The 27,874-nt window shown below is 39.9% G+C and overlaps 4 protein-coding genes across 5 annotated transcripts; 2 read left to right on the forward strand and 2 right to left on the reverse strand.

Annotated features, from left to right (window-relative positions):
* Nucleotides 1-858: 858 nt before the first annotated feature.
* Nucleotides 859-2,857, reverse strand: LOC5513214 (kelch-like protein 5). The gene has a single exon (XM_032382788.2). The coding sequence runs from the start codon at nucleotides 2,761-2,763 to the stop codon at nucleotides 1,141-1,143; it is 1,623 nt and encodes a 540-aa protein (XP_032238679.1). The 5' UTR covers nucleotides 2,764-2,857; the 3' UTR covers nucleotides 859-1,140.
* Nucleotides 2,858-3,975: 1,118 nt separating this feature from the next.
* On the reverse strand, nucleotides 3,976-7,740 carry LOC5513200 (Y-box-binding protein 1). Its single transcript, XM_001633482.3, has 7 exons — nucleotides 7,570-7,740; nucleotides 7,277-7,340; nucleotides 6,993-7,026; nucleotides 6,139-6,228; nucleotides 5,688-6,064; nucleotides 5,255-5,390; nucleotides 3,976-4,506 (listed from the first exon to the last, which is right to left on the reverse strand). The coding sequence occupies exons 1-7, from the start codon at nucleotides 7,625-7,627 to the stop codon at nucleotides 4,414-4,416; spliced, it is 852 nt and encodes a 283-aa protein (XP_001633532.3). The 5' UTR covers nucleotides 7,628-7,740; the 3' UTR covers nucleotides 3,976-4,413.
* A 403-nt stretch (nucleotides 7,741-8,143) lies between these two features.
* Nucleotides 8,144-12,608, forward strand: LOC5513213 (mediator of RNA polymerase II transcription subunit 18). Its single transcript, XM_048724635.1, has 7 exons — nucleotides 8,144-8,336; nucleotides 8,431-8,494; nucleotides 9,214-9,336; nucleotides 9,718-9,796; nucleotides 9,982-10,068; nucleotides 10,276-10,322; nucleotides 10,847-12,608. The coding sequence occupies exons 1-7, from the start codon at nucleotides 8,174-8,176 to the stop codon at nucleotides 10,893-10,895; spliced, it is 612 nt and encodes a 203-aa protein (XP_048580592.1). The 5' UTR covers nucleotides 8,144-8,173; the 3' UTR covers nucleotides 10,896-12,608.
* Nucleotides 12,609-13,262: 654 nt separating this feature from the next.
* LOC5513198 (multifunctional procollagen lysine hydroxylase and glycosyltransferase LH3) lies at nucleotides 13,263-26,865 on the forward strand. Of its 2 annotated transcripts, XM_032382726.2 has the most exons (22): nucleotides 13,263-13,566; nucleotides 13,693-13,796; nucleotides 16,667-16,803; nucleotides 17,016-17,130; nucleotides 17,564-17,612; nucleotides 17,716-17,828; nucleotides 17,990-18,053; nucleotides 18,198-18,295; nucleotides 19,060-19,158; nucleotides 19,450-19,581; nucleotides 19,826-19,944; nucleotides 20,369-20,470; nucleotides 20,791-20,916; nucleotides 21,371-21,503; nucleotides 21,771-21,884; nucleotides 22,161-22,229; nucleotides 22,928-23,032; nucleotides 23,384-23,389; nucleotides 24,405-24,464; nucleotides 25,202-25,288; nucleotides 25,922-26,047; nucleotides 26,396-26,865. In XM_032382726.2, the coding sequence occupies exons 1-22, from the start codon at nucleotides 13,479-13,481 to the stop codon at nucleotides 26,549-26,551; spliced, it is 2,202 nt and encodes a 733-aa protein (XP_032238617.2). In that variant the 5' UTR covers nucleotides 13,263-13,478; the 3' UTR covers nucleotides 26,552-26,865. The 2 variants fall into 2 exon arrangements, with proteins under 2 accessions (XP_032238617.2, XP_032238618.2); XM_032382727.2 differs by lacking the exon at nucleotides 23,384-23,389.
* The last annotated feature ends 1,009 nt before the right edge of the window (nucleotides 26,866-27,874 follow it).

The raw sequence follows: 27,874 nt of genomic DNA on the forward strand, positions 1-27,874 counted from the left end.
ATAGGACCTATCCATAAATAGCAGCAAACACTGTGTGTTATTTAGGCCTTTAAAGACATTTTGGGAGGGGGTGGCTAGGATATACAATATGAATTCCAGGGGGGGCAGCTGTGATGTTTAGAAATAATAGGGAAAAGGGGGGGAAAGTCTAGGGTTGTACTCCCCTCCCCCAGCCATTTCCCCCGCTTTGGCCCTGTATTTATCTATGAAAATCTCTCATCTTATTGAAAAAAAATCCCTGATTAAGTAAGGGTTGCATCTTTTTCTTGGGTGTAATCTAGCTCTCTACCTTGGAGAAATGTGAATACATGGCCTTCCTGGAAAGGAACATTACATTGAAAATAATGTATTTTTATGTTTGTCAGGCCTGTACCCAGGGGGGTGCAGGGGGTGTGTACGCACCCCCCTACAACGGGCGAAGGTCCACTTTCGGTTCTTAATAGTCGTGCTATTTGTAGACAAAACAATAAAGCATAAGCTAGATCACTCTGGTATGTAGTCAAATATGACAATAAACATCCCATGGAGATACTGCAAAGGCATAAAAAAAACCTTTTGTTTTTTTGGGGGGTGGTCAGATTTTTATCTGACTATTACATGACTAAATAGACAAGGTGTTTCAATAAAACTTATTAAATTGCCAATATTCCCTCAAAGGCTTCTTGTGTACTCACTTAATTTTCATGCATCCCAATTACCGTGACACTTATTTTTAAAAATTAAGTGTAATAAGGTAGGTCCACTTTTTCGTATATTGCACCCCAACTCCCCCCCCCCTACCCCCCAAGAAAAATCCTGGGTACGGCTGTTTGTTGTATGCTTATTTGCGATGCTCTAGGCAAGGATAATTTAAAGTTGTTCTCATTCAAGACAAATTTAATCTTAACAACTTATCTGGGAAGATATTGTACTGCTTCACTTTCTACAATTACAATCATTGAACTTTAAAAAAATAGATGTACAAAGCTTGGAAACACTTTGTACATAATCAAATAAGTGAAATTGATTTCAAACTTTTAAGCAGCCATAAAATTTGACCCTACTTACTAGTTGACAGTCATAGATCAAACTGCAACATTCTGAATTTCAGAGACCAAACTGTAACTACTAACATTAGATTTTTTATGCCCAGTCAGGAGACTAATCAAGTGGCTCGTCTTGATAGGGTTCTATTGGTCCATCAACACCATAAAAATCATCATGGAACTCATGAAAATCATCATAGCCATCGAAATCATCGTCATATGCTTCATAGTCATCATAAATATCATCTGGGTCATAGTCATCATAATCATCGTAGTCATCATAATCATCGTAGTCATCATAATCATAAGGGAGGGGCTCCTTGTAATCAGGAAAGGGTTTCTCGCTAGGAAACCGGAAAACTTTCCAGACAAACTGCAATCTAGTGATGCTAAGGTCCCCTTGGGTGTTAACCTCACATCCTTGAATACATGACAAGTAGGGGTAACTACCAGGTATGGTCTCTCGGCGATACCCACCCCCTGAGCCCCCGTAGGGCCCTAATTCCTTTCCCTTGTTGGTGACAAACTTTAACTGATCTACCATCCATCCACTTTGGGCTTCAAGTTGTGTGATGCGCTCATTTGGCTCCAGCTCAAACTCATAGAGATCTTGCCCACTGTCACTACCATGCATTACCGACACCCTATTGCTATATTGGACCTTGATCCCTCCTAATACTGGCCTGCCATCCCAACGACGAAACCAAAGTTTCATCCCTGTGACATAGTCTTTCTTCAAACTGATTTTCTCAGTGTCAGTGAACATCGCCTCTTCGGTAGGCACTAGCCCTCCATTAGCAAGCTTGCAGCCCTTCCAAGTTTGGTATTCTCCACATTCTCGTGGAGTGCACCATACAGAGGGCTCTGGAGGATTTAAGGACTGAACCTCAAGTGCCTTCTTAATCAGCTTAGTGCAATCCGGATGCAATAATGAGTGATTCACTAAAAGTTTCTTGAGATATGTTGGCTTTAACAATGCAAGGCGGATGTTTTCTAGTAAGAGGGCAGCTTTGTCTTGCTGATTAGGATTGCAATCCAGATAGCGTAGAACAGCCTCTAGAATCGCTTTCTCATGTTTGGCCCTTAGTTGGACAATACCTTCCTGTACAACCAAGAGGCTATCCTCAGAGATCAGCTCTGCTAGAACAGTGACAGGAACACCGATAAAGTGCTCAGTATCCAGAATCTTAATAAAGTTCCTCAAAATATACTTTTTTGTATCTTTCTTCAATTCTTGCAAGGAGTAAGTATCAGCTATGCGCATAATGTCAACAGCATTCGTTTCCTTCAAACCCAACCTCAGAAAATTACAGCAAGATTCTTCAACGAACTGAAACCCCTGAAGGAAGTTGGATCCGGCCAATAATCCCAACACGTTATCTTGTGTAATGTCTATTTTGCCTGTGTAAGCAAATTCTATCAACGCTGGTCCCGTTTTATCATCCAGAGCTGGTAACTCGACCTTTTCTTGCTCACAATCTGAGAAATGATCCGAGAACATGGCATCAAAATACCTGCTGGCCGAGGCTAATACCACTTTATGCGCTTTCACTTCCGTCTTTTCGAAAAGAAGGATGACGTCGCAAAAGCGCCTGGCTTTGAACTGCTTATACAATCCGTCTACTATTTCACCCCCGTGCTTTGGGTTTTCTATGGAGAGAGGTTTGTCTGGTAGCGATAAGGAGCGTTGTACAGAGGGACTGCTATTAGAGGCCATGTTTTTAGTACAGGAGGCCATTTTCACAGAATTCCCGATAAGAGAAAATTGAAAGTGGGCTACTAATTTCCTTTACACACAATCTCGTTCCAAGATTCCTCAAAAGGGCCTGGAAACGATGATTTGCATACAGCTACACGCATGCGCCAATAAATTGGCTGCAACGCAGGCTCGTTTCCTGGTATGAAATGAAGTGGGCTGTACAATGGGGGGTGGTGTGAAAACGCTTTTGCCGTACGTCGTTCATTTCCATATTCCTTTCATTTTCTTTCTTTTGTTGTGAGGTTTAGACATAAAGGTTGATCTAGTATTTCAGGGCAAAAACATTTTCACTCACAGAACCTAACCAGAATCTAATCTAATCAGGTGATTTTTTCTGAGCACTGAGCAAGGGCAGTAGGAACAGAGTTTGTTGCAATTCCCTTGCGTAGTGCAATTTATCTAACACCCTCGTGAGATCTTTAAGTGGATTTGTTCGCGAGAGCTTTCTATGCGGCAAACGCATGCAAGGTTAAACCCACCCTCTCCCCCCAAAAATAAATATCCCACCCCTGCCCCCCAAAAAATCTCAAGCCTTGAGATTTTCGGAGGTTGACAGGTATGCCTGAGGCTACATCCAACAATTCGGCCGTGCTTTTTATTAAACCAAATCTAAAAAAAAAATATTCAATATTTTGAAAAACAACCCTTTATCAAATTAATTTAATGCCTACTGTATTTTCAGCTATTTTGTAGGGCAGGGATTCACATTCTTGGCTTCTCCTGGGGTTTTTTTATGCTTAATTTAGAGATGCATCTTTGCGACAAAGCAGGAGACATACGGCATCAACAGCACCTTACTCACCACAGGGACCCCTTCAGAGATTAGATGCAAATGATAGCAGACTAGGCAGGAAAAATGTTACTAGATTCTATTGCTGTTTGCCATTACAAACACAAGCCAAACAGAAAGGAGAAGCAGCCCACCCACCACTGTAATCTATTAAAAAATTACAAATATGATAGATAAAATGATAATTTTTTACCTCAGCACTATAACACTCTTCATTTCTGGTACCACCAACCATTATATATTCAATAACTTTCTCAATTTTTAAGTCCCTTGCCATAATTTTATTATATCAAGGTTTCACTGTACTAACAAAATTTCTCTTTTTTTTTTCTTGAGTTTGAGTAAGAGATTTTAAGCCCAACCTCCTCACAAGGAGGTGACAAAAAATCAAACAACTTCTGTCCATTTTGCACTTTTATTGGTCCTCAGCACGATTGAAATCAGCACTTACTTCCTTGTACACATTTTATAAGCAAGATGGAAAATATGCAAAAGTAATACAAACGATCTCAAACAATAGAAAAACCATGACCATCAGATGCTACAGTAAAAAAAGCGGAAACATGAAGGGTAAATTGTATTACAAAAGTACTATTTAGTTGGTCCAATGTGTATGCATAAGAGTATTCTACAAACAAAATTCTATCAGATGGGTTTAAAATTTCAGTAAAACCTATCTTTTTCTAACAAATATAAATGCTCACAAAGTAGATTGTTTAGTTTGTTCAGTTCCTTATTATTCAATTCAGAGATGGTCATAGTATTCCAGTAGGAGTTGTTACAGATACAATCTTTAAACACTTGTAAGCAGTGGTCTTATCACATGAGCTGCCTGTTGGTTAGTTCTCAGCACCATTTGTGGCTGGTGGGGCTTTGGCTTGCTCTACATCACCATTTGGTTTGCCCCCTTCGTTCTCTCCTTCCTGACGAGGCTAAGTACAAACAAGAACAATATGGTAATTTTTATTTACCACAGCTTTTTTATGGCTTCTTGCAATCTAGACACTACATCAAAATTAATAGTTTACTTTTCAATGTAAGCGTAGTGCACACACATACAAGGCTTCAGTTTTACTTAGCAAAAGTACACACCCATAAATCCTGACATGTATACACATATGCAAGAGGCAGTTTACAAAGTTATGTAGATGGTATACCTGCATGATTATTTCAAAAAAGATTGAGATGGTACTTATTTATAGAGAAGGTTGTAATAGAAAAAAAATATATTATTGGAAAGGTTATCCTGCTGACCTACTATGGTGTCAACTAAAGTTGGCATCTAAATGAGCAATACAGAAAATGTAGTATTCATATTGACCATATTTAAAAAAGGACCTGCAATATAAAAGGCAAAGACCTGATCTAAGTTATCATTAAGAATAACTTAGAACATTTCAAAGTTGAAAAAAGGCACTTGCTTGAGGTTATGCTATTATATTAGCATAACATTGTTTTTGAATTTTATTCAATCACAATTTTTGTTGTAGGTGGTGAAGAAAATAAATTCTAAGAAGCATGGTAGTATTGCCTTGGGTATACAAAACATTCAATGTTTGTTGCACTAGTTTGGTACAACTAAATTTTGCTGTAATTTTTCTCAAACCCCTGAAAAGAGTAACTATTTATTACAATTATTTAAACTGCTAAATTGAGAAAGATATGTTAACAAAACATTACCTTGCGGCGGTATCTACGGAACCTCCTGCGACGTCTTGGTCCATCACCCTTCTGACCCTCTTCACCCTCAGCTTCCTCACCCTCCCTCACTTCGCCATTCTTCTCTTCTCCCTCCTCTCCCTCACTGCGTGGTTGTCTAAAACAACACAGCACATCATTTGATCAAAATGCTAATATATTGCAACACAATGGGGCCCCTGAGCTTATGCAATTGATTATATGGTTGGCTGCCTAGACCATAGGTCACAAGTTGTGTAAAACAAGCAATCAAGACCTGCATATTTCAATAACTGCAAGAATCATAACAAAATAAATAACCTATATAATGAAAAGATTTGATGACAATTTCTTTAAAAATAAATAAAAACATCAATGCCATCTCCATTAAGTAACAAGTAAACAATCATAGCTTTGCCTTTGAGTATCTACTAACCTTGATTTCCTGAACCTAGGTCTACGAGGTCGCCTTGGTCGCTGTTCCCGCTCCTCCTCGGCAGAGCCTTCCTGCTTGTTCCCCTCACCCTGGCTGTCAGCTCCTGAATGTTCTGCGGAGTCTGACTTCCTGGGTGGGCCACGACGCCTCCTCCACCACGGCGGCGGTCTTCGCCCCCTGGGTCTTTCCTCCTGGTGTTCATGATCGGCTTCTTCCCCTTCCTTGCCCTCACTGTTGGGTCTGGGGCGTGGACGGCGCCTATTGCGCCTGTTGGAGAGGTAGTCATATCGGTTGTTCCTCCTACGGCGATCAGGAGCATATTTGCTACCCTGGACAGGTTCCCCATCTGGGCCAGTCACATTAGAAGCTTCCAAGCCCTGAAGAAAATGGCTTTTTAAAAAGTCTTTTCCAACCATTTGTTACTCGCTTCAACCAATAATGTACTATTTACCTTGGTTCCTGAGACAACATTAAACTCCACAACTTCGCCATCACCAACACTGCGCAGATACTTCTTAGGATTATTCTTGGCAATAGCAGTCTGAAATTGGATGTTGGCAATTTAATTATTTGGGAAAACACAAAAACACCAAAGAATTTAAATAAAACAACTTTATGTAAAACAGACATTCACAAATATCTGCAATAGATGAGTTGAGAATGCACTAGCACGAACAGTAATTTTTCTTGTAAAGAGTGACATATGAAATCAAGCATATATCATTAAATATTGTTATTGACTATTGAGACTCCAATGTGCAATTCTTAACTACTCTAACCCCAAAAAATGTTGTAATACCCACTTCAGCAGGGTAATAGTGACCTTTCTCTAATTAACCCATTTCCCTTGGAGTATACACCTCCATCTGATTACAGCGAAAACAAAAATAGCAACTTCCTTTAGGCATATGATATAAACAATGCCTTCTGGAAACACTTTAACCCTATAGAGCTAAGATTTTTCAAATAAATAAAAATAATTGAGAACATCGCTAAAATAGAGAAGGCTAAAAATGTTTGGATTATTTTGTTGAAGTACACCTGAAAATGTATCACACAACTGTGTCAATAATGATATTTTATCAATCAAATAACTTCAGCTGACTTAATAAAGTTAGGTAACTTAACAAACTTTAGATGCAAAAATAAAACCCCGTTACCCGTTCGCACGAAACATGAGAGCCTTTGTATGCAAACGCCATCACAACTGTATTCAATTTATCATAACGGTTTATTGCTACCATATATCCCCGCAAATAACTACAGCAAAATTGATAAGTATGTTCAAGAAAATACAATGCTCACCTGGTGGACGAAGATGTCCTCTTTATTGTCATCTCTGTAAAGGAACGGAAGATTTTAGCAGATCAATAGGGTGGTTTATGCTAATTAGCAAGCTTTCTCGACCACATTTCGTCCACGACGAGGAAACCAACTGAACTGTGAACAATTTCACAGACAAACTGCGGGCGTGTTGGCATTCAAGTAGAAAAAAGGCTATGAACAAATAATTTCTGTATGGAAGGTGGAATTTTTGTACATGAAAGCTATACAAACTCGAGGAGAAAATGAACTTTTGTTAGTCTAACCTGTTGATGAAGCCGTAGCCATTCTTTACGTTAAACCATTTTACGGTGCCTGTGACTTTGGTAGCTGCAATAAACATCACACAAAGCAAGTTTTGTCAAAGCTGACCAATACTCCAACTAAGAATAGACCAAAGGACAACTCAAATTAAACAAAAAGCCTGTAAACTCCGTAGGAACTGTCGTGACAGAACCATATTAAAATTAATAATGCAAGTTTTACGCGACGCACATGTCCGTGATGTCTCTCAAACGAAGCCTTGTAGTTTGCGACATTTAATGGACTGTAAACTTACCAACAACTTTCTTTTCTGGCTCTTGTTCTTCTACCTTTTGTTCTTCAGCCGTAGTCATGATGTTGGATGGTGATAGCCGCCTATGGGGCTTGCACTAAGGATGGTAGGATTTCTTCCTTTGCTTGCGTCCTCCGCGTATCGATGGATGGCGTTGTGGCTGGTCAACGGTCACGCGAGGACTCATGGGAGTGGTTGCCGATAAAGGCTCGACTACGTGCTCGGACATTTTCCGAAACAACGAGTGTTGTCCGAAACCGACCCGGAAAAGAAAACTAGAATTCATTCCTTTTTAGCCAGCCTTTCTGCTTACCCTAGTCAACTAAAGAGATGGTCCAAAAAAGTAATTCTTTAAATCATGCATGATAGGACAATAGATATTGATGCTACTAGAAAAAATATCGCAATGTGCGTGTGTTTGGCCATTGTTAATAGACAGCATTACCTGATTATTAGCTAACTTATCTGTAAATTATGTAGAGTGCTTCATTAAGTTACTTATATTGATTTGAAAGTTGAAAACAATTAAGGATATTATTTTAGATGTTTTTTGACCTTTTTATCGGGTTGCCTGTGGTCTTGCAGACTCGGCTCTAGAGAAACCAAGATGGCGGCCATGGTAGGTAGACTACATCAAATGGAGTATTTACTCCAAGGCAGTGTGGCCAAGGAAAACGTGGAAACGTTACTTCACCGGCTTAGGGGACTCTGTGATAACACTGCACACGACGCTACCAAGTTTGCTGATCATGAAATGGTTTATACTCTAAGTAATATCAACAAAGATTCTCTGAGTTTTCAATGTTTTCTTTTGTTTATCAAGTGTTTGAAACATCGGTTGATCATTGGTAATTTGACTTCCAGGAAACAGTACCAATACTGTCACTTTCAGAGCAAGGCATTCTTTAGCAGATCCCTCGGCACCATGGTGAGGGCTTTTTCACCTTTCATTTTCTTTCACTTTTCCACCTCACATTTTTTTTTTACTTTTTCAACTTACATTTTCTTTTACTTTTTCAACTTACTTTATCTTTTACTTTTTCAACTTAAGTACATTTCTTTCTTTTACTTTTCCACCCACATTTTCTTTTAATATTTCGACTTACACTTTCTTTTACTTTTTTAACTTACGTTTCTTTCTTTTCTTTTCTACCTTATTTTTTTTCATTGGCTTTTTTATACTTGCCAACCTTGACAGTTCAAATACAAGAACTGTACGAGAAATTCTCGATGAATTTTACCTGGGAGATTACTTTAAATGTAAAGGGAGTTTCGATTTTTTTGCCAGAGATGAAGGCATAAAACCATGATCCTCCCACGAAAACCAGGAGAGTTGGCAGGTATTCTTTTTGACCAAGTTCATTCCTTATTGTTCCCCAATAATTATTTTTTTCAAGAATGAAAGGTAAGAGGAAAATACCCCTGGGTTCTTATAAAAAAAAGGTTCATCAATGTTTTCCTGTTAACATATCAGACCCCAGTTCCCAGTTATAGTCAGCTATCTTTGCAGGTCAGCACAAAGAAGAAAATGTTATCTGCCCCCCCCCCACCCCCAGCAAATGCGCAAGAAAAAACAGAGGTTTGCCCCCCCCCCCTCCCAGGTACAATTTTCTAGGTATGTCTAAAGCTTAGTAATTTCTTTTTCAGGCAGCTACGGTACTTAGGCCAAGCAGAAATGGGTGACAAAAGCCGTGCTACACTACTACGGAGTTGTGTTGAAGTCTCTACTAGTGAAAACTTGACAGCTTTTTTAGAAGAGCTTGGATTTAGGTACTTTATATGAAAAACCATGAGGAATATTTTTTTCCTAATCTAACCATGCTCATACACTTACTTGCACTTAAAATATTACCCAATAATCAAAAGCATTACTGACCCCTGGGATTGGAATTTGAGTATTGCACCATCTCTTTCTTTTCAACGTGGGACCCAGGATTTGTCAAAGAAAGTTCAATGTACGAAAGCCTTCAAGTTATCAATGAATTTCACCTAAGGAAAAGTAACATTTTTCTTAAAGAAGATTTAAAACCCACAGAACCACCCCTGGTTCTGACCAGCATTCTTTTCACCAAATAAAAATACAATACACCATATACAGATGTGAAAGCACTGATAGAATACAACATGTTTCTATTCTTGTTATTTTTACAGGTTTGATTATGAGGTTGTATTGAAAGGATTTGTATTTTACAAGGGGCACATGAGGATCACTGTCAGCCAAGTGTTCAGAGTAAGGGTGACCTTCCATGGAAAAACACATGCTATAGTTTCTAGGAAAGCCTAAATTTACGGCTAGGGTTTTTAGTGTGCACAGGATTTCTTCTTTGCACCCGGATAGGGAAAACTTCTTCATATCCTTTCAGAATGTGTTGAATGCCCAAGGCCTGCCGTTATAAATGTTGCTACCTTTTGCAGGTTCCAAAACTTGGGGATACACGTAACCTAGAGCTCACCTCTCAGGTTTACCTTGTGGAAATCAGCTTGACTACAGCTGTACAACAGGTAGTACAAATGGGACAAACACTATGCCTTCTTTGGTGGCCTGCTGAGGGAGTTGAGACATTATTTGTTGGCCTGGTAAAGGGTTTCGTGGTATTTACAGGAATACAGTTTCTACTCCAAGACAAGTTAAATGCTAGGGATTTAACAATACCATAATTGAATTCTTTCCCTGTTTTTCTAAGCATGTTTTGTCTTTTTCCTGTTTAGGATCCAGTTGCAGATGAAGTAAAAGCATTTGCAGAACATTTAAAGCCGTATCCTATTATATACTTTAACCATCACAAGGACAGTGGCAGATTGTGCTTGTTTTTTCGACTGGTGACTTCCCCCCCCCCCCCCCCCCACACACACACACACACGCACACACATACTTTTATTAAGATTAAACTAAATTCCACAAACTTACCACCACCATATGTATTGGTCCTCCCCCTTTGTATCGGTGCCCTCTCCCTCTTTAGGAAATCCTTGACCTTGGATACCAATATGGCTTAATTGTTTTCATAAGATTTGTAATCATAAGATTAATTTCCCATTTTTCTCTGTAAGCTGCGTTTTAGCATCTTTTGGACTGACCGTTTGACATCTGATAAGTCGGTAACAAAAAATAAAAAATAAAACAATTCATAAAGGGTAAACAAAAGCTGGGAAAAAAAATTGAGCAACCCAAACGCCCGCCAGAGAAACCTCGGTCAGGAATAGAATCTCGCTGTTAGATATCAAATGGTTGTCCCCTTTTTTGTTTTACTATGCAGAGTTTTCCTTCACCGTAATTCAGGCTTGTTCACCTGGAGAAAGTCGACCATAGAAAGCTCCAATCGATGTGAATCAACAGAGCATGATAGTGCAGTAAATGGTTAGACAAACCAGGGGCGATGGCCTAAATACATCAAACGCAATCAACCAAAAAAGTAGCAGCGATTGTACGACATCTCACTCCCGGTGCTCGTGTCCTCGTTTTTGCCTACACGGGGAGAGAGACTCTCAAGGATAGACCTGTACACGGTGAACAACGGAAGTAAAACTGGAAAAATGACGATAGTTGATACCAGCTGCGCTTGTCAACTTATGAAGTGATTATGAAATGGTATAATTAGCCACTAGTAACCATTTTATTAATTGATATCAAGTGCTATCAATTCCTTAAATTAGGAAATGATTACCAATGTTAATTAAGTAGAGACAACGCAGTGCCAGTGCTTTCATGCTCGCGCAAATAGTTGATCAAGCACTCATTAGGGGGAGGGGGGTAGGTTGACACATTGTGCTCAAGCAGGTCGTGATGGCGCGGTAAGAGCAAGAAGGAATTCTTTCGAAACATTTTGAGGAAAAAGTAACTTAGCAGGGGCGGATCCAGGATTTCAAAATGGATGGTGGATAATGGCCGGTTAGACGGCTTATTACTGATCAAGTGGTTCTTTGTAGGTCACTTTATAGATCATACAATACTTCATGCTGAATTGGATGTGTCGCGTTTGCGAAGTCAAGCAGGTGAAGGAAAATGGACAGTATTTCGCGTCCCTCGGACATTTTTTTTTCTAAAAGGGGGAGGGATATCCCCCAGTCCCCCCCCCCCCCTTGTATCCGCCCCTGCTTACTTATTGCCGATTGCTTCGACATTAAAAATCCAAATTGAGATGTGAAACTAGCTGTTTTCTTTTCCGTTCGAATCCACATAGCTAAAATCATCTGCGCGCCATCACGACGCGCACGCTTCGGTGCCACGCGTCATGGGTGGGGTGTGACCCCCGCACCCATCCCACCAGCAGTGTGCTCGGATGCTGGCCAAGAAGAAAAAGGAAATACCTACTTTTACCAAAAATCGAGCTGCACGCAGTCTTCTATTCTACTGGATCCTTGCTAAAACTCAAAGAATGAGTTAATTGTTGCTTATTCAAAAGTTCTTAACAACAGTGAAAAAAGGGGTGCCTGCCGAGAGCCAGTTGGTCGATGGCACTTCAGTTCATTACGTTGGCAAGAAGTTATGGTTCAATCAGCTATCCGTCTTTTGTTTTCTAAAAAAAAAACGCTTTCCTTTATCTATCTCTACCAAGGAAATTCGACTTTATACGAATGTGAAAGCGGCCTTTAATTTTAGCAAATCATTGTATATATTTTTCTTGACATGCAAAGTACCAAAGTGTTGACCTAAAACATTGAATATGGTACACTCTTTTTTTTTTATATAAGAACGTCTGCATTTTAGAACACATAAGACTAAAAAAAACAATGTGTTGCTACTATCCGAGCCTGGGCATGTTCTGGGCTCCAGGCGACATGGCGACCTGTGTTTTAGCCCCGCCGGCATGCTTTTAGTATGTTCTTATAATTTGGTGAAATCTCAGCCTGGATGCTCTTATACAAGAGGTTCTTATTAAAAAAAAAGTGGTAGTCAACCCTGCTTGACGAAGTCATTTTCAGCATAAAAGACTTGTTTCAGTTAGGCAAAGATAGGGAGGCAGGAAGGCATCAATCTGATCAATCTGTACATAATTCTTGGAATCGAAAAAAAAAAATACATAAAAAATTAAATTATGCAATTTCGGCTCTTTCGATTTCTTTGCCTTTTTTTAAACAAGGAGTTGGCCGAGTTTGGTGTTCCGTTTTCCTCGTATTATTCAACGTCAGCCTAAATCGTTTTTTACGCGTCGGTGATGAATAAAGTGGGTGACTATACTCTCTATTCTAAAAGATATAACAACGAATCGCGCATGTGACGAAACGAGAGTTCTATTCATCAATTTTCATGGCATAGCATTTACGCAATGACAAGAACAGTGGACTCTCCTGTCTTGGAAAATTTTGATCTAGAGGTTGTCCATCATTGACGGGTACTTTGTATGTGACGAGTATTAAATATACTATAACTCTACATTTTACTTCGGCTATTTGTTTGATAACTTGTTTTTTTAGAAGTTTGCTCTATTTCACTTGTTGACGGAAAATACTTCCTGGTTACCGACGGAAAATAGTTGTGATGAAAATCTATACTTTTCATGCTTTAAAAAAGTCATTTTACTTTCAGAGACGCTCTTTTGTGAAGAATTCCTGACAGATTCCGAAAAACTTCCGGAAGACATATACTGCGGCCGACAATCCCGGCTTACTCTTCCGGCATTCATTACTGATGCAGAGTTTGTTTGCTTGCTCGCTTCAGCAATGCTATTATTCGTGTTCAATAATGCTGAACAATACTATCAGAAATCAAGTAGCGGAAATAGCTGTATGTTGTGTATGGCAAAAGATGTGAATTTTGGCGTTTGAAGTAACCGGATAGCGGGTTGTCCCCGCACCCATGTTCCTAAGCCCTGTCGCGAGACAACACGTCAACCTATATAGACTGTCCACGTGATTTCGGGGTCTTCTAGAGCGCAAGGCGGCCTAATATTTCACTCTGATCTCGACCCACCATGTCGGTAAAAGCTCTGATAAGTAGCTGTTTATTTCTTCTTGCTTCTCTGTCATACCTGGTTGATGCAGACAATGGTTTCTCCAGGGGTAAGCTTGCCTTATTCTTACCCTGCATGGGTTGCTTTTTAAAAGTTTCCCAGTGCTGTCATTTCGTGGTTTCTTTTGTTTTGGAAGAGTTGTCGAATGTTGTCATTCTCTGTATCTCTCTTCCAGATCCTAAAAAATTGGAGTTACTGGTCCTAACTGTAGCAACCGAGGAGACAGATGGTTATACCCGTTTCATGAGATCCTGTAGTCACTATGATGTACCAGTTAGAGTGAGTAAAGGAATTTGAATTATTTATCAGCGCGCGTAGCTTTCAGCATTATAGTAGCACATAAACAATTACACGTGTGGAATGAAACATTTAAGCCTGCTAAAATCGCATCCCAGTTATCCAAATAATTTAAACTGTATCAACAGCTGTTAGAATTCAGCGAGCTTGTACGAACTAAATTTTCTCATAAATATTCCGAAATTCTCCACGGAACACTAGATTAGAATAGAGAACGCAACTCCACATATTTTTATTCGCGCGAGTACGTTGATATATAAATATCGATGTTCATATGGTTTAACTTTTTATTTAATTAAGATTTGAATTCCGTGCAAAGCCTGCCGGCTAAATTTAACGTTTGACTGTTGCTCAAACACCGGTCTTATTCAGACGCGTATCTATAGTAGCACTTCAACTCTTGGTAACTTCTGAGTGTTGGGTTACACCAGTCAAAGGGCCATTGATGGTGAAGTCTGAGAAATGTGCTTTAATTCGTGATCTTTCGCACGAATTTAGTCTAAGAATAAGTGATTTTCGAGATTTAGTTCATTCTCTCTCAACATTTTAGGCACTTCAAACTATGTGGTCAATTTTGCCTGTTTTTACATGTCAAAATAAACAGAGAATAATGGAATATCAGTAAGTGCTAATTTACCATTTTACACATTGAAGTTCATTTTCTTTTTATGAAGATGAAAGGCAGTTTGACATGAAAATGACATTAAATTAGAACTGTTTTTTAGAATAAAAGAAAGGGGTAATTAAAATGAAAGAGGCGTTTGACAGGTTTTGGGGTTAATAGAAAAATGAGTTTCCCATTTATTTATAGTTTTAATTTTACATCCTAATGGTACCGCCTTTTATTAACGCTCACCATCTTTCAAGTGTTGGACAGATCCTTCCTTTCATGTAGAAATGCTAGTATATCTTCTCATTTTTTTTAAATAAGAGAGTTTTTAAGAGTGCTGGGTTTTAGTAGTTGCCATAGCATGGAATCAACTTTCTCTGAATATTTATTTTTGGAAGTGAATTTATTGAGTTTTTCTCTGTAAGAAAATTGAAGCGAAATCTTTGCTTGTTTTTGTTTTTTTCTACAAACCAGTTTTTAGGGGGATATTGAGGGGGGCTCCAAAAATTTTTAACCACGAAAAGGGGGGATACAGAAAAAAAGGTCCTTCAGAGGGGTGGCCCTGAAATAAGACCCATACTTTTCTGCTTTAATATTTTACTGATATGATTTAGTTTGTAGCACAAATACAGATTAAATATTAAGCCAAATTATCAACGTATTTAATACTTTTGTCTTTATAAATCATAATATATATACTTACAGCTTTCAGTATATAACAGTTGGATTTACTGATATAGTTTATCATCAGTTAACAGGAACAAATTGAAATAAACTTCTAAACAGTGGTGAAGCCTTCAAATCCATAAGACAATATACATACAATGTTTTATACATTGGACATTATCCCTTTTTATACAGAAAAATATTCTTAACAAAAGCAAATATATACAAATGTATACTCCTTCACAGGCGTCCTAAGGGGCAGACCATTTGACTTTTGAGGGGGGGTTGTTTTTGAAGAAAAAAACCCTGCACCATTTTACACAATTTTACATGTAAAAAAAAATGAAAGTATGGGGGCATTTTTTGTTTATTTAGGTCGTAAGGGGAGGGGGAGTGTATGAAAATTTTGGAGTTCTGCAAGGAGTGGGGGGGTGGGTGGGTGTTTACAATGAAAGGAGGGCCCAGAAATTTTAAGTTGTCTTGAGTAAGAATCTTCCCTCCCTTCTCTTCTGTGTATTTGATGAACAATCCCTTACTGATCAAACCAAAATCAGAACAAGAAATGTTATTCTGTTTGAAATTGGTTTTTATTATTAAGAAAAAGAAACTACGTCCCTTCAATGCTGTTGCCATGGCAGAAGGAAAAATTTAGATCTTTAGATTTGTGAAATTAAATTAGACTGTCTTTGCGCTCTTATCAAATAAAAAATATGCCCAACCACCATAGTTAGTAGGTGATGCATGTACACCCTTTGAACCAAGAAAAAGTGTTTATTTTTGTTTGTTTTTGTTAAAAAATATGCAGGTTTTCTCTCTGTGAATCCTAGCTATGCCTATGTCATTTGGATATTGATGCAAAAAGTGCTCTTCTCTAATTTATTTTATATATTTCTGGTTATGGGATAACCACAGCCTGTAAGCAGAATGCTCTATTCTGATGTGCGTGTATCTAAGGCCATTGGGATGAATATGTCCTAGAAGGGTGGGAATGTTTGTAAAACTCTCCTAACAGTGCAATACCACATATAGGGCTGTGTTGTTGTGTACCAGTTAATATATGCAAAATGGTGATAAGCCATTGTTTGACCATGATAAGCCATTGACAAGCCATGATGTAGGTTTTGTTAAGTGGTACAGGACAACATAACCCCATATACCAGGGCCAGGGTAGCTCCTGACCTCCCCCCTTTCAGTTTTTTTTTTTTTTTTTAATTATAAGGAAATGAACAGCAGGGGCATGTCTTTGCCCCCCAGTTTTATTAATGTTCCCTGTATCATGCCCCCTCCCCCAGCTTTTCAATGTCTGTCAGGGGCATAGCCAGGGGGGTGGCCTAGGGGGCCTGGCCACCCCCTTTTAGCAGCCAAAAATACAGTAAATGTATGAGACATTATCTAAAATACAGCAAAAAATGCCTTGAAAGTCCCTTTTGGGCCCCCTCCTGTTAAAAATCCTGGCTATGCGGCTGTCAGTTATGGCCCTGTCAAACTCAAATGTAAGGTTATTGGGGTGAATACATAGCCTCTGGAAGGGTGGGAACATTTGTGAAACCCTCTTTCAAACTCATGTGTATCTCAGGTGATTGGGATGAATACATCCTGGAAGGGTGGCAATGTGCGCACAGACCCTGGTGGTGCTCACAAGATTAACCTTCTCAAGGATGCAGTGGCTGAATATAAAGACAAGAAAAACCTGGTCCTTATGTTCTCAGACAGGTGAATGCAGCCTTGAATAACTACAGACTATGAATCACCACCCAATCCCCTATCCGTCCCCTATTTATCTGCTGTCCTCTGGGTACATGTTTAAAAAATGTGTGGCCATTTGTTATGAGTTAGACGTTAGTAGCTATGATTGGGCATTTTTTTTAAAAAGCCTTTATCATCATGGTGGAGGCATTTATCATCATTTGCTTATTTTATTTTAGTTATGATGCAATATTCCTAGCAAGGGCTGAGGCTTTTATAAAAAAATTCCTGGAATTCAAAGCTCATGTGGTGTTCTCAGCAGAGGGATTCTGTTGGCCAGACAGATGGCTGGTGGTAAGCAGTTGAGACCCAAACATTGTATTTGTTTGTTTCCTGGAATGCTTGTTTATTTGTTTGCTTCCAGGAATGCTTGTTTATTTGTTTTTTTGCTTGAATGCTAGTTTATCAGTTTGCTTGCTGGAATGTTTGTTCATTTGTTTGCTTGCTGGAATACTAGTTTATTTGCTTGCTTGCTGGAATGCTTTGTTGGTGTGTTTGCTTGCTGGTATGCTTGTTTATTTGTTCGCTTGCTCCAATGCTTGTTTATTTTGCTTGCTGGAATGCTTGTTTATTTGTTTGATGGGACGCTTGTTTATTTGTTTGCTTGATGAAATGCTTCTTTATTTGTTTGCTGGAATGCTTGTTTAGTTATTTGCCTGCTGAAATGCTTGTTTATTAGTTATTGTATTAGCAATAATAAATGCTAAGGTAACTCTTGTTTTTCTAGGATAAGTACCCTGAGGTTGGCCATGGCAAAAGATACCTCTGCTCAGGAGGTAAAAAATACCTCATCCTTAGAAATGCATATGACTTACAGTAAACAACTAATGTTCCCATTCTTGGTATAAGCCAAGTTCATTAAAAACCTCTACTCTTCAGGATTTATTGGATATGCCCCTGTTTTCCACCAAATCATCAACGAAAAGCCAGTCAAGGACGAAGATGATGATCAGTTGTTCTATACTAACATCTACTTGGACAAGGAGAAAAGGGTGAGAGTAATGACTTCATCTTGGACCTCACTCTGACTTGTCCCAGACAGGTCCAGGTGCCCCGTCCAGCCAGGAACCAGTGTGATTTTAATCAATTAGAGGTGTAAGTGTGAGCTCCACCCATTCTTTGCATTATCTAATTGCCTTTTTTTTTCTTGCAGGACAAATTCAATATGAAACTTGACCACAAGGCAGAGATTTTTATGAATTTAAACGGTGCTGAAGGTGGGTGCTAGTCTAAATGGAAAATCTTACCTACACCTTGTAAGAATCGCTATATAAGGGACACCACAACAGAGGGTAGTCACATGGTTGTTTTGGCTAATTTGATTGTTTTTCTTGTTATTGATAATGTTTGTTATTTTTCAGAGGAGGTTCAGCTCAAGTTTGAAGGAGAAAAGGTCTGGCTTTATAACAAGGTGTATTCCACAACCCCCCTGTGGGTACATGGTAATGGTCCAAGCAAGGTATGGGTGAAACATTTTATTACTCTTTTATTGCTCAAAACATATGCAAATGTAAATGGTGCCTAAAAGGAAATAGTGATTAACTTAACATTAAAAAGTGCTAACAATAAAGTGAGAACAGAATGGGTAACAGCTAGGGCAGCTTTAGACCTGTAGCCAGGACTTTGACTGGGGTTGTTTGTTTACCCATTTAGCAAACCATTTTCTCTTAGGTAGCTCGCCCTAGCTCGCAGGGGTTTTTCTTCATAATAGAGTGGACATTCCAGTCAGGTGGAACACCATCCGAATCCCAGAACCCCCTGGCTATGGGCCTGAGCTTACTCTACTACTCTACTACTTCATACTGTACAATGTTAATCTGGGATGCAATATTTGAATTATTTTCAGGTACAACTGAATTGTATCTCATGATCTCCATGCAATATTGTTATTATTTGGTAGACCTGTTTTAATCTTTGTATTTTAATATCCATGCAATATTTGTTTTATTTAATTAAGTGCAGAAAAGATGTACCAATATATCTTTTGCAGGAAATTCTGTGAAGTAAAAGCTTATTATGCACTATTAGATTTTTTTAAATAAATATTATATTTAGAAATTTAGGTTAAATGTTGGTCTTGAGAGCAAAATGGTACTTGATAAAATTTTTAAGATTTGTCCATTGGTACCACTATTCCATTAGGTACTTCAACTCAGCACTTCAGAGTAGTAGACCTAGTGAAATATTACATAATCTCCATGCAATATCTGTATTATTTTCCAGGTCCATCTCAATTATATTGGTAACTATCTCCCGGCAATGTGGAATAAGGAAAAAGGATGCCTGGTCTGTAATGAAGACACTATCAAGCTGCCAGAAAAAGTATGCATCTTACTTTTGATAAAATGTGTTGCTTTGTTTTTATAAAAAAATAATGTCTGAAATAAGTTTTGAGATATGACACATGCTGTTTGTCATACGACAACAGAATTTTTCTGGTCCCTGTACATATACTATACAATCTCTTATGCTCTGTTATATTTTTGTATTTTTCCATAATTTTTTCCAAAGAATTAGGAAATCCAGAAATTGTTTATGATCCCTGAACATATACCATCTTTTATGCTCTCCTGTTCCTTAATATTTTGTGTATTTTTCCACCATTTTCTCTAGGAATCAGACTATCCCAAGGTGATGATGGCCATATTTATATCACGACCAACCCCATTTGTCCCAGAGTTTTTCAAAAGAATAGAGGCACTTGATTACCCTAAGAAGAAAATTGCACTCTACATCCACAATTTGGTAAGTGATGGCATTTATAATACAACTAGTAAAATCCTCTCTTAAGCAATATTAATGGAAATGGGATGTGATGAGTGTAATACAGTTTCTTTGGTTGAGCCAGTAGTTCTTATTTTTATTCTACATAACAGGGTTTTGGGCATAGCTCCCTCGTCAGACATCATATTTTTTTATAGAATGGTCAAAATGAAGACTGACCTAACCAATTGACTTATCCTAATTCACATTGTTGTTGTATGTAAAGATGGATGGTCACACTAAAGAAGTAAATGAATGGCTGACAGAGGAGATCAGAGGCCTGTACCACTCCGTCACTTACCAGGGTCCAGGAACTTTTGAGGCAGCAGCCAGGAATAAGGCAGTGTAAGTAACACAAAGCACAAACCAGGAATAAGGCAGTGTAAGCAACATGAAGTGCATACCTGGAAATAACAGGATTTTTTTATTAAACAGTACAAGTACTTTGAAAAAAAGAGAACTTCCCTGAGAGATGAGAACACCATAAAGCCTTGTTTAAACAGCACAAACAAAATGACATATAAAAGCCTAAACAGCATAGCAGAATCTTCCAACAACAATATGCAACATGATGTGTGAAAAGTGCAGTGACACATTCTTGAACTCAACATATCTTTATGTCTCGTTATGGTTGGGCTGTTTGCTATTTTACCAATTTCACTATAATTGTCTTGTTTCATGTTATTCCTTCTCCATTGCTGTTATGACTCATAGATATGTACATATGGTAATGTAGTCTATCTTTTTACATCTTCTATTTCGCCTTCAGGGATGTAGCCATCCAGAGTGGGAGTGATTACTTATTTGTAGTAGATGCCAATGTTGTTTACACCAATAAAAAGTCCCTGAAGTTGCTAATTGAGCAGAACAGGTAAGACAGTAAAAAAACATTTAAAAGATTTGTGCCAAGAAACGCGTTATTGATAAAGTATAGGGTCCAAATACTATTCCCATTCCAGGCAACATATGCCAAATACCAACAAATATTAATATGTTGTGACAACTTGTTACTGATTCAGCACAGGGTTAAATGTTTGATGAAAAATGAGCGCTGAATAATGATGCATGTTTTGTCTTACAAGGGGATCCAAACATAAGCTTTGTTTTTGCTTAGTTCTTAATGTTGTTGTTGCCGGTATTCTGTTGCTTGAGTTGACTTGAGTTAAGCTTGGCATGTATTGTTTATTTCAGACCTCTCCTTGTACCTAAGATGTCAAAACACGCTAAGCTCTGGTCGAACTTCTGGGGAACTATTGGTGATGATGGTTACTATGCCAGAGCTGAAGACTACATTGATATTGTAGAGTACCGCCGTGTGTAAGTCTTCAAAATGCTTCAAGCTCTTCTTCATCTTCGTCATGACCACAATCGTCTTAACCATTATCCATCTCAACATAATGTACTATTGTAATACTACTATTATTGATTTTAAAGACAGCATCGTTAACACCACCAAAAACATTATGATCACCATGGCCATCATTATTATAGCCATCGCTATCATAATCGCCAACACCATTGTCATCGTCATCATAATCACCATGACTCATCATTGTCATCATAATTAAAAACAAACCATGTCTCTTTTTCATCATCATCACATCACCGTGGCTACAATCATCTAAATGATTGTGATAAATTGGGGTCAGCTTTATTTATTTGAAGACTTCTTGGTCCTGACGTGACAAAGGCCTAAAACGTCTATATATACAGTTAGCAAACCAACATAATGGTTTACCAATTGAGCCTTTCTACTGTTTCGCACTTTCAGGGGTATTTGGAACTCAGCGTACGTCACAGGTAGTTACTTGATCCAGAAAGACGTCCTTCCCAAACTCAAGCACGCATACAGCTATGGCAACCTAGAGCCCGATCTGTCATTCTCAAAATACCTCAGAGACAATGTAAGTTGCCCATGTGAATTGTGCAAGCTTGTGGGTACGCAAATATTTAATACAGTTTAGGTAAGTTTGTTTTTACCTGCTATGGATCTAAAAAGGAGCATCACCGGTGCATTTGAACCATACAGGCCCCATAATCTCTCTTTCTCATTTTTTTTTTCGTTTTTGTTGTTTATACTGTTTGAGTACAGTGCTGTTAAATATCGTTGTTTGTGACGGCCTTTCAGTGGTAAACTTCAGGGTGTGTTTTACTTATTATTTTATGGTCAGGGAATCTTCATGTATGTGACAAACATGCACTACTTTGGCCGTCTGAAGGAGACAGATACAGTCACGACAAATCACCTCCACAACGACCTCTGGCAGATCTTTGACAATCAGATCGTAAGTGCACATGTAAACAGATTACTTTTGTTAAATTATACAGGATGATGCTAAGCAAAGACAAAGTCAGCCCAACTGCCATAATCCTTTTATGGTCGAATGATTCGTCCATTTAACTCCAAAAACAGCACAAAATTGACATTTTGCACTTTTTCATCAAAGCCATAAAAAACTGAAGGCGAGTCGATTTTAAGAAAAAGGCATGAAAATAGTTCGCCCTTTGTTTCCATCTTTAGCCGTTATCCTTACTTTTTTACCTTTACTCGGTTGTTTTAGGATTGGGAAGAGAGATACCTTCATCCGAATTATTCACAGAACCTGAACAAAAGTATCCCCTTGAAAATGGTAAGTAGACCATTTCTAAGAAATACATTTCTAAGTCTTGCCTCACTGCCTCTTACCTTACCTTTTCTCCTTGCCTTCACCTACATTGACTTGGATCTCACCTTACCTTGTCTTTATACACCTCTGCCTAGCCTTGCTTCACCTTTTGAAACCTTATATCCTCTAATCTCACCTTGCTTAGGATTCCAAAATGGAGGATGGGTAATGGCCGGATAGACGGCTTATAACTGATCCAGTGGCTCTTGACATAAATCTTTGCGTCAGCAAAGTCGAGCAGGCGAAGGCACATGGACAGTACATTCCGTCCCTTATTTTCTTCAAACAAAGTGACCTTTCATTCTTTTTTTTTTTACTCAAAAAGGGGGGTGGTGGATATCCACCCAATCCACCCCCCTATATCCGCCCCTCCTTCCTTACCTCTTATCATCTTACCTCAGCCTACCATACCTCAACTAAAGTTTAACCCTACCTCATATCACCTTATTCAACCTCACCTCACTTCACCTCACCTTATCCTACCTTACCTCACCTTGCCTTGCCTTACCTCGTACCATCTTACCTCACCCTACCGTACCTCACCTACAGTTTAACCCTCATATCTCATATCACCTTATTCGTCCTCACCCCACTTCACCTTACCCTACCTTACCCCACCTCACCTTGCCTTACCTCGTACCATCTTACCTTGGCCTTCTCAGCCCTGCAACGATGTGTTCTGGTTCCCGTTGATGAGTGAGACGTGGGCGACGCACATGATAGAGGAGATGGAGCACTATGGCAAGTGGTCAGGAGGCAAGCACGAGGTACGTGATTATACCCTCAGTTTCTTATTGGACAAGCACAACACGTGACGGTGACCTCGATTTCTTATTCGTCAAGCACAACTCCTATCTTTAACCTTGAAATCTTATTGGTCAAGAATACAATTTTTGGCCTGTAGCTCTTGACTATGACTAAGTGGCTTTTGCGCGAGGAATGTACTGCATTTAAAATCCTCGTGTATGTCTAGTCCACCATGTTTTTCAGCCCGAATAAACGGCCTGGCACCCGTTAAACCCGTGCTTGTTATGGCCTACCACGTGTTTTGTTTAACACAATTCTTGCATTTTATCTCCTTTCTTATCTTCCCCCTTATCTTCTCTTCATACTCGCAGCATGCGGTAAGTTAGACTATGTTAACATAACTATAAGTAAATTAACTATTAAAGTAAATTATAAGTAATTATACTAATGCAAGGTTTTTTCCATGGCAAGTATGAGATTTCAAACTTGTAAAAAACAGATAGGATATTGTTTGGCGAAAATGTACCGCCGGAGTCATGTCCTAGAGCAAATCGTCGTATTGGGCTTTTTAGTTTAGTTGGTGTCGGGTACCTGAATTTTCCACTGGTTCCAAATTTCACCATAAGGGAACGAACTGTAGAGCGTGTAAAGAGATCTCAGGTCGTATTGTATTGACATTGCAATATGAAAGTATTCAATTTGACTAAGGTTTTACTAATCTATTATTATTGCTAACAGTGATCTTGGATAAGTTGTTAACAACGTAAGCAAAGTCGAATATGATTAGTCAAGCAGTAAAGGTTAACTTACTAAAAGTTAGCTAACATAAGCTATTACATTGTATAACCTGGAGCAGCTACTATTGAGAAATGGTCCTCTGCATTAGCTCGCTTGATAAGCGTGTTCCGTGCTCATATTTGCTGCCATTGGATGATTTTTCTTTACCTTGGAACCCGCCTATGTCTTCAACTCGACCACGTTGTATTTACGCTCTAGTTGCATCTTACGGGGGCGATAAGCTTGAGAGATCTTTTTACGAGTAACTTGTGAGTCGTTTTGGATTCGTTAGCATTATAGTACGACGCGCGCTACCGTGGCACAAATACAAAGTTTTCTTTAAAGAAATTTCGCTTATTAGCATGCGAGATTTGTTTGAACTTTATACCTACGTCGTGCTCTGATGTGCTCTCAAGCTTTCTTTGCCTTTGTTGGTTGATTAGTGAAAGTCTTGTCAATCAGATAATATGTCTCGCAAGTAGGAATCAATTATTTTACTTCACAAACCTGTCAAGGTAACCACGCTAGCGCGCGTCGCACTCTCAGGGCACATCCGTCCAATGTTATTTCACAAGCTGACATGACCGCTGACCAGGCTTTTCCATACATCCACAGGATGCCCGCCTTAACGGGGGGTACGAGAACGTTCCCACTGTCGACATCCACATGAACCAGGTCAGTCTTGGGGTTACCAGTTTACTAAGACCAGAGGGTACCAGGTTACTCAGCCTTGGGGTTACCAGGTGACTCAGTCTAGGAGTTACCAGGTTTCTCAGTCTAGGGTTTACCAGGTTTCTCATTCTTGGGGTTACCAGGTTACTCAGTCTTGGGGTTACCAGGTTACTCAGCCTTGGGGTTACCAGGTTACTCAGTCTAGGGGTTACCAAGTGACTCAGTTTAGGGGTTACTAGGTTACTCAGTCTTGGGGTTACCAGGTTACTCAGTCTTGGGGTTACCAGGTTACTCAGTCTTGGGGGTACCAGGCTACTTAGTCTTGGGGTACCAGGTTACTCAGTCTTGGGGGTACCAAGTTACTCAGTCTTGGGGTTACCAGGTTACTAAGACTAGAGGGTACCAGTTACTCAGTTAAGGAGTTACCAAGTTACTCAGTCTAGGGGTTTTCAGATGACTCAGTCTTGGGGTTACCAGGTTACTCAGCCTTGGGATTACCAGGTTACTCAGTCTTGGGGGTACCAGGTTACTCAGTGTAGGGATTACCAGGTGGTTACGCAGACTTGGTGTTACAAGGTTACTCAGTCTTGGGGTACCCAGGTATTTCCCGTCGCTGTATTTGCACAATGTTGTATCAATAGTGCTCTTGTGCTGTTTAACTGGCATGCTGTATCTGTGATTGTTTTATCTGTTTAGTTCCCTCCTGGTGTTTAATCGGCATGTTATATATATTTTTTCAGGTTGGTTGGGAGCGTGAGTGGCTTCACTTACTCAAGACTTACATCGTTCCTGTGAATACCAGGATTTTCCCAGGATATTACTCAGAGGTGGGAACCCTTTTTAAAAGGACCCTTACAATGTGTGATTGGTGTTTTTAGGCCGTGAGTTAAACGGTTGCTGTTATTGGTTGTGTATAGTCCGTAAGTCTAACGGATGTTGTGATTGGTTGTATTTAGGTCGTGAGTCTAACGGATGCTCTGATTGGTTGTGTGTAGGGCTTCAGTTAAGCGGTTGCTGTGATTGGTTGCGTGTAGGCCGTGAGTCTAACGGATGTTGTGATTGGTTGTGTGTATGCCGTTATTCAAATGGTTGTTGTAATTAGTTGTGTACGCCATGAGTCTAACGATTGCTGTGATTGGTTGTGTTTAGGGCCGTGGGTCTAACGGTTGTTGTGATTGGTTGTATGTAGGCCGTGATTCTAACGGTTGTTGTGATTGGTTGTGTACGCCGTGAGTCTTATGGTTGCTGTGATTGGTTGTGTGTATGCCGCGAGTCTAATGGTTGCTGTGATTGGTGGTGTGTATGCCGTTAGTCTAATGGTTGCTGTGATTGGTTGTGTGTATGCCGTGAGTCTAATGGTTGCTGTGATTGGTGGTGTGTATGCCGTGAGTCTAATGGTTGCTGTGATTGGTGGTGTGTATGACGTGAGTCTAACGGTTGCTGTGATTGGTTGTGCTTAGGGCCGTGCTATCATGAACTTTGTTGTCAAGTACACGCCAAGTGGTCAGTACTACCTGCGCCCTCATCACGACTCTTCCACTTACACCATAAACATCGGACTCAATAAGCCAGGAATTCACTACGGGGTAAGTATACCTGTGGTGTGGTCACCGACTGGGATTGGGGCGATTTCACACTCAAATACGCCCAGTCTCATCACTTGTTTGGATATATCTCAATCAATCTACCTCAATAATCGAACTGAAGGAATCACCTGTGTTTTCACGGTATTCTCGCGTGTGTTTTCACGGTGTTTCACTTGTTTTCGCTGTGTTATTTTCATTCTGTTTTGACAATGGCCTCGTTTGTTTTTACGCAGTGATCTCGCGTGTGTTTTTTCACCGTGTTCTCGTATGTGTTCTCACTATGTTCTTATACGTGTTTTTACCGTGTTTTGATGCGTGTTTTCACCGTGTTCTTGCGCGTATTCCCAGGGTGGCGGCTCCCGGTTTATTCGCCAAGACTGTGCCGTGACTGATACCCAAGTTGGCTGGGCCCTAATGCACCCTGGGAGATTAACGCATTATCACGAGGGCCTTCCGACCACATGGGGCACCAGATACATCATGGTCTGCTTCGTGGACCCCTAGGCCACGCCCACACCTCACTTGACTGACAGTCGCACTGCTGTTCATGCTGTTGCAAATTGTGGCTTGTCAAACAAAAAGCACTTGCGACAAAGAGAATTTGGCTATGTGAACCAAATATAGCTTTGTTGGCTGAATGCTACACTACGGAATTCCTATTTTACCTAAAGCAAAGCATATATATTTTATAATAAAAGAAAATTTAAGATAAATTTATTTTAAAAGATGTGGAAGATCTGTCTCGGCGCGATAGAAGAGTTCATGAGAATCCCTCAGGGATCGAACAAAATGTGTTAAATAAAGTATTTTTATTGCTATTTGTGTTCTGTTAACTGGGGTCCTCAAAAGAGGGGGGTACTTGCCAAGTTTGAGTTAGGTAAAACATGAGCATCGCTTGCTTGTGAAAGGTTTATTTCCTCTAATATGGATAGTGCTACCATCATATTTACGCACTAGTTTCCTACAAGTTTATACTTAGTATAGAGAACATCAGTAGTAGTTTCTAGCGTATCGGAAGAACGTGGGCATCTTCATGCGCTGCCTAACCGGCTCGAGTTGCCCAAACTCCATATCCATGAAGCAATCAAGGTCTGGCGCTACCTCGAGCTCCTCATATCCGGATTCCTCCGCCATTCCTTTATGTCTCCCCGCGTGGCTGTTGATCTCCGTCAGTTTGTTCTCGACGTAAGTGGGGCCTGTAACGTACTGGCTCAGCGTCGCCTCAAGTGGATCCAAAGCGGCGTTAATTTCCTCGCGGTCCCAGTCACGCAGTCCGCGTTCAGAGTCACACAATCCAGAAGTATATGTCATGTCACCACAGGGATCCCGTGAAGAGGCAATGCGTGACATTGAGCGCTCGTATCGAAGTCTCGCTTCGCTATCTTGCTCCTCCTGTTCCTCCGCAGGTTTGACATGTATGACGTGACACTTCCGTTGAGGGATTCCAAAGAAGGCTTTGCTGGAGTCGACCCATGTCCTGCCGTGGTTGCGCGGTCGCTCCCGGCGTGTGTGGACGAGGTTAGGACTGGGTTTGGGTTGTTTGGCCTTGCGCATGAGTGCGGCTAGTGCAGAAGAGTAATCTCGTTCTGTCGGCAAAAGTTCGACTTGTTGGGATGCGTCCATTGACTCCCCGAATCCAGTGGTCTGTAGCGTGGATACGTGTTTACCAGGCGTGCTTGGCTCTTCATCTTCGCATCCCTCCGTACCTCTCATCCATGCCTGGACGAACGAAGACATTGAGGGGCTTGTCTTGGCAGAAAGCCTGCGCTCATAACGACCTCCAAAGCTCTGCTCACGTGTCGGTAGCTCGCTCCCAGGACCACTCTC

This window comes from Nematostella vectensis, chromosome 3, assembly GCF_932526225.1.
Source record: "Nematostella vectensis chromosome 3, jaNemVect1.1, whole genome shotgun sequence".
In the NCBI taxonomy this organism is placed as follows: domain Eukaryota; kingdom Metazoa; phylum Cnidaria; class Anthozoa; order Actiniaria; family Edwardsiidae; genus Nematostella; species Nematostella vectensis.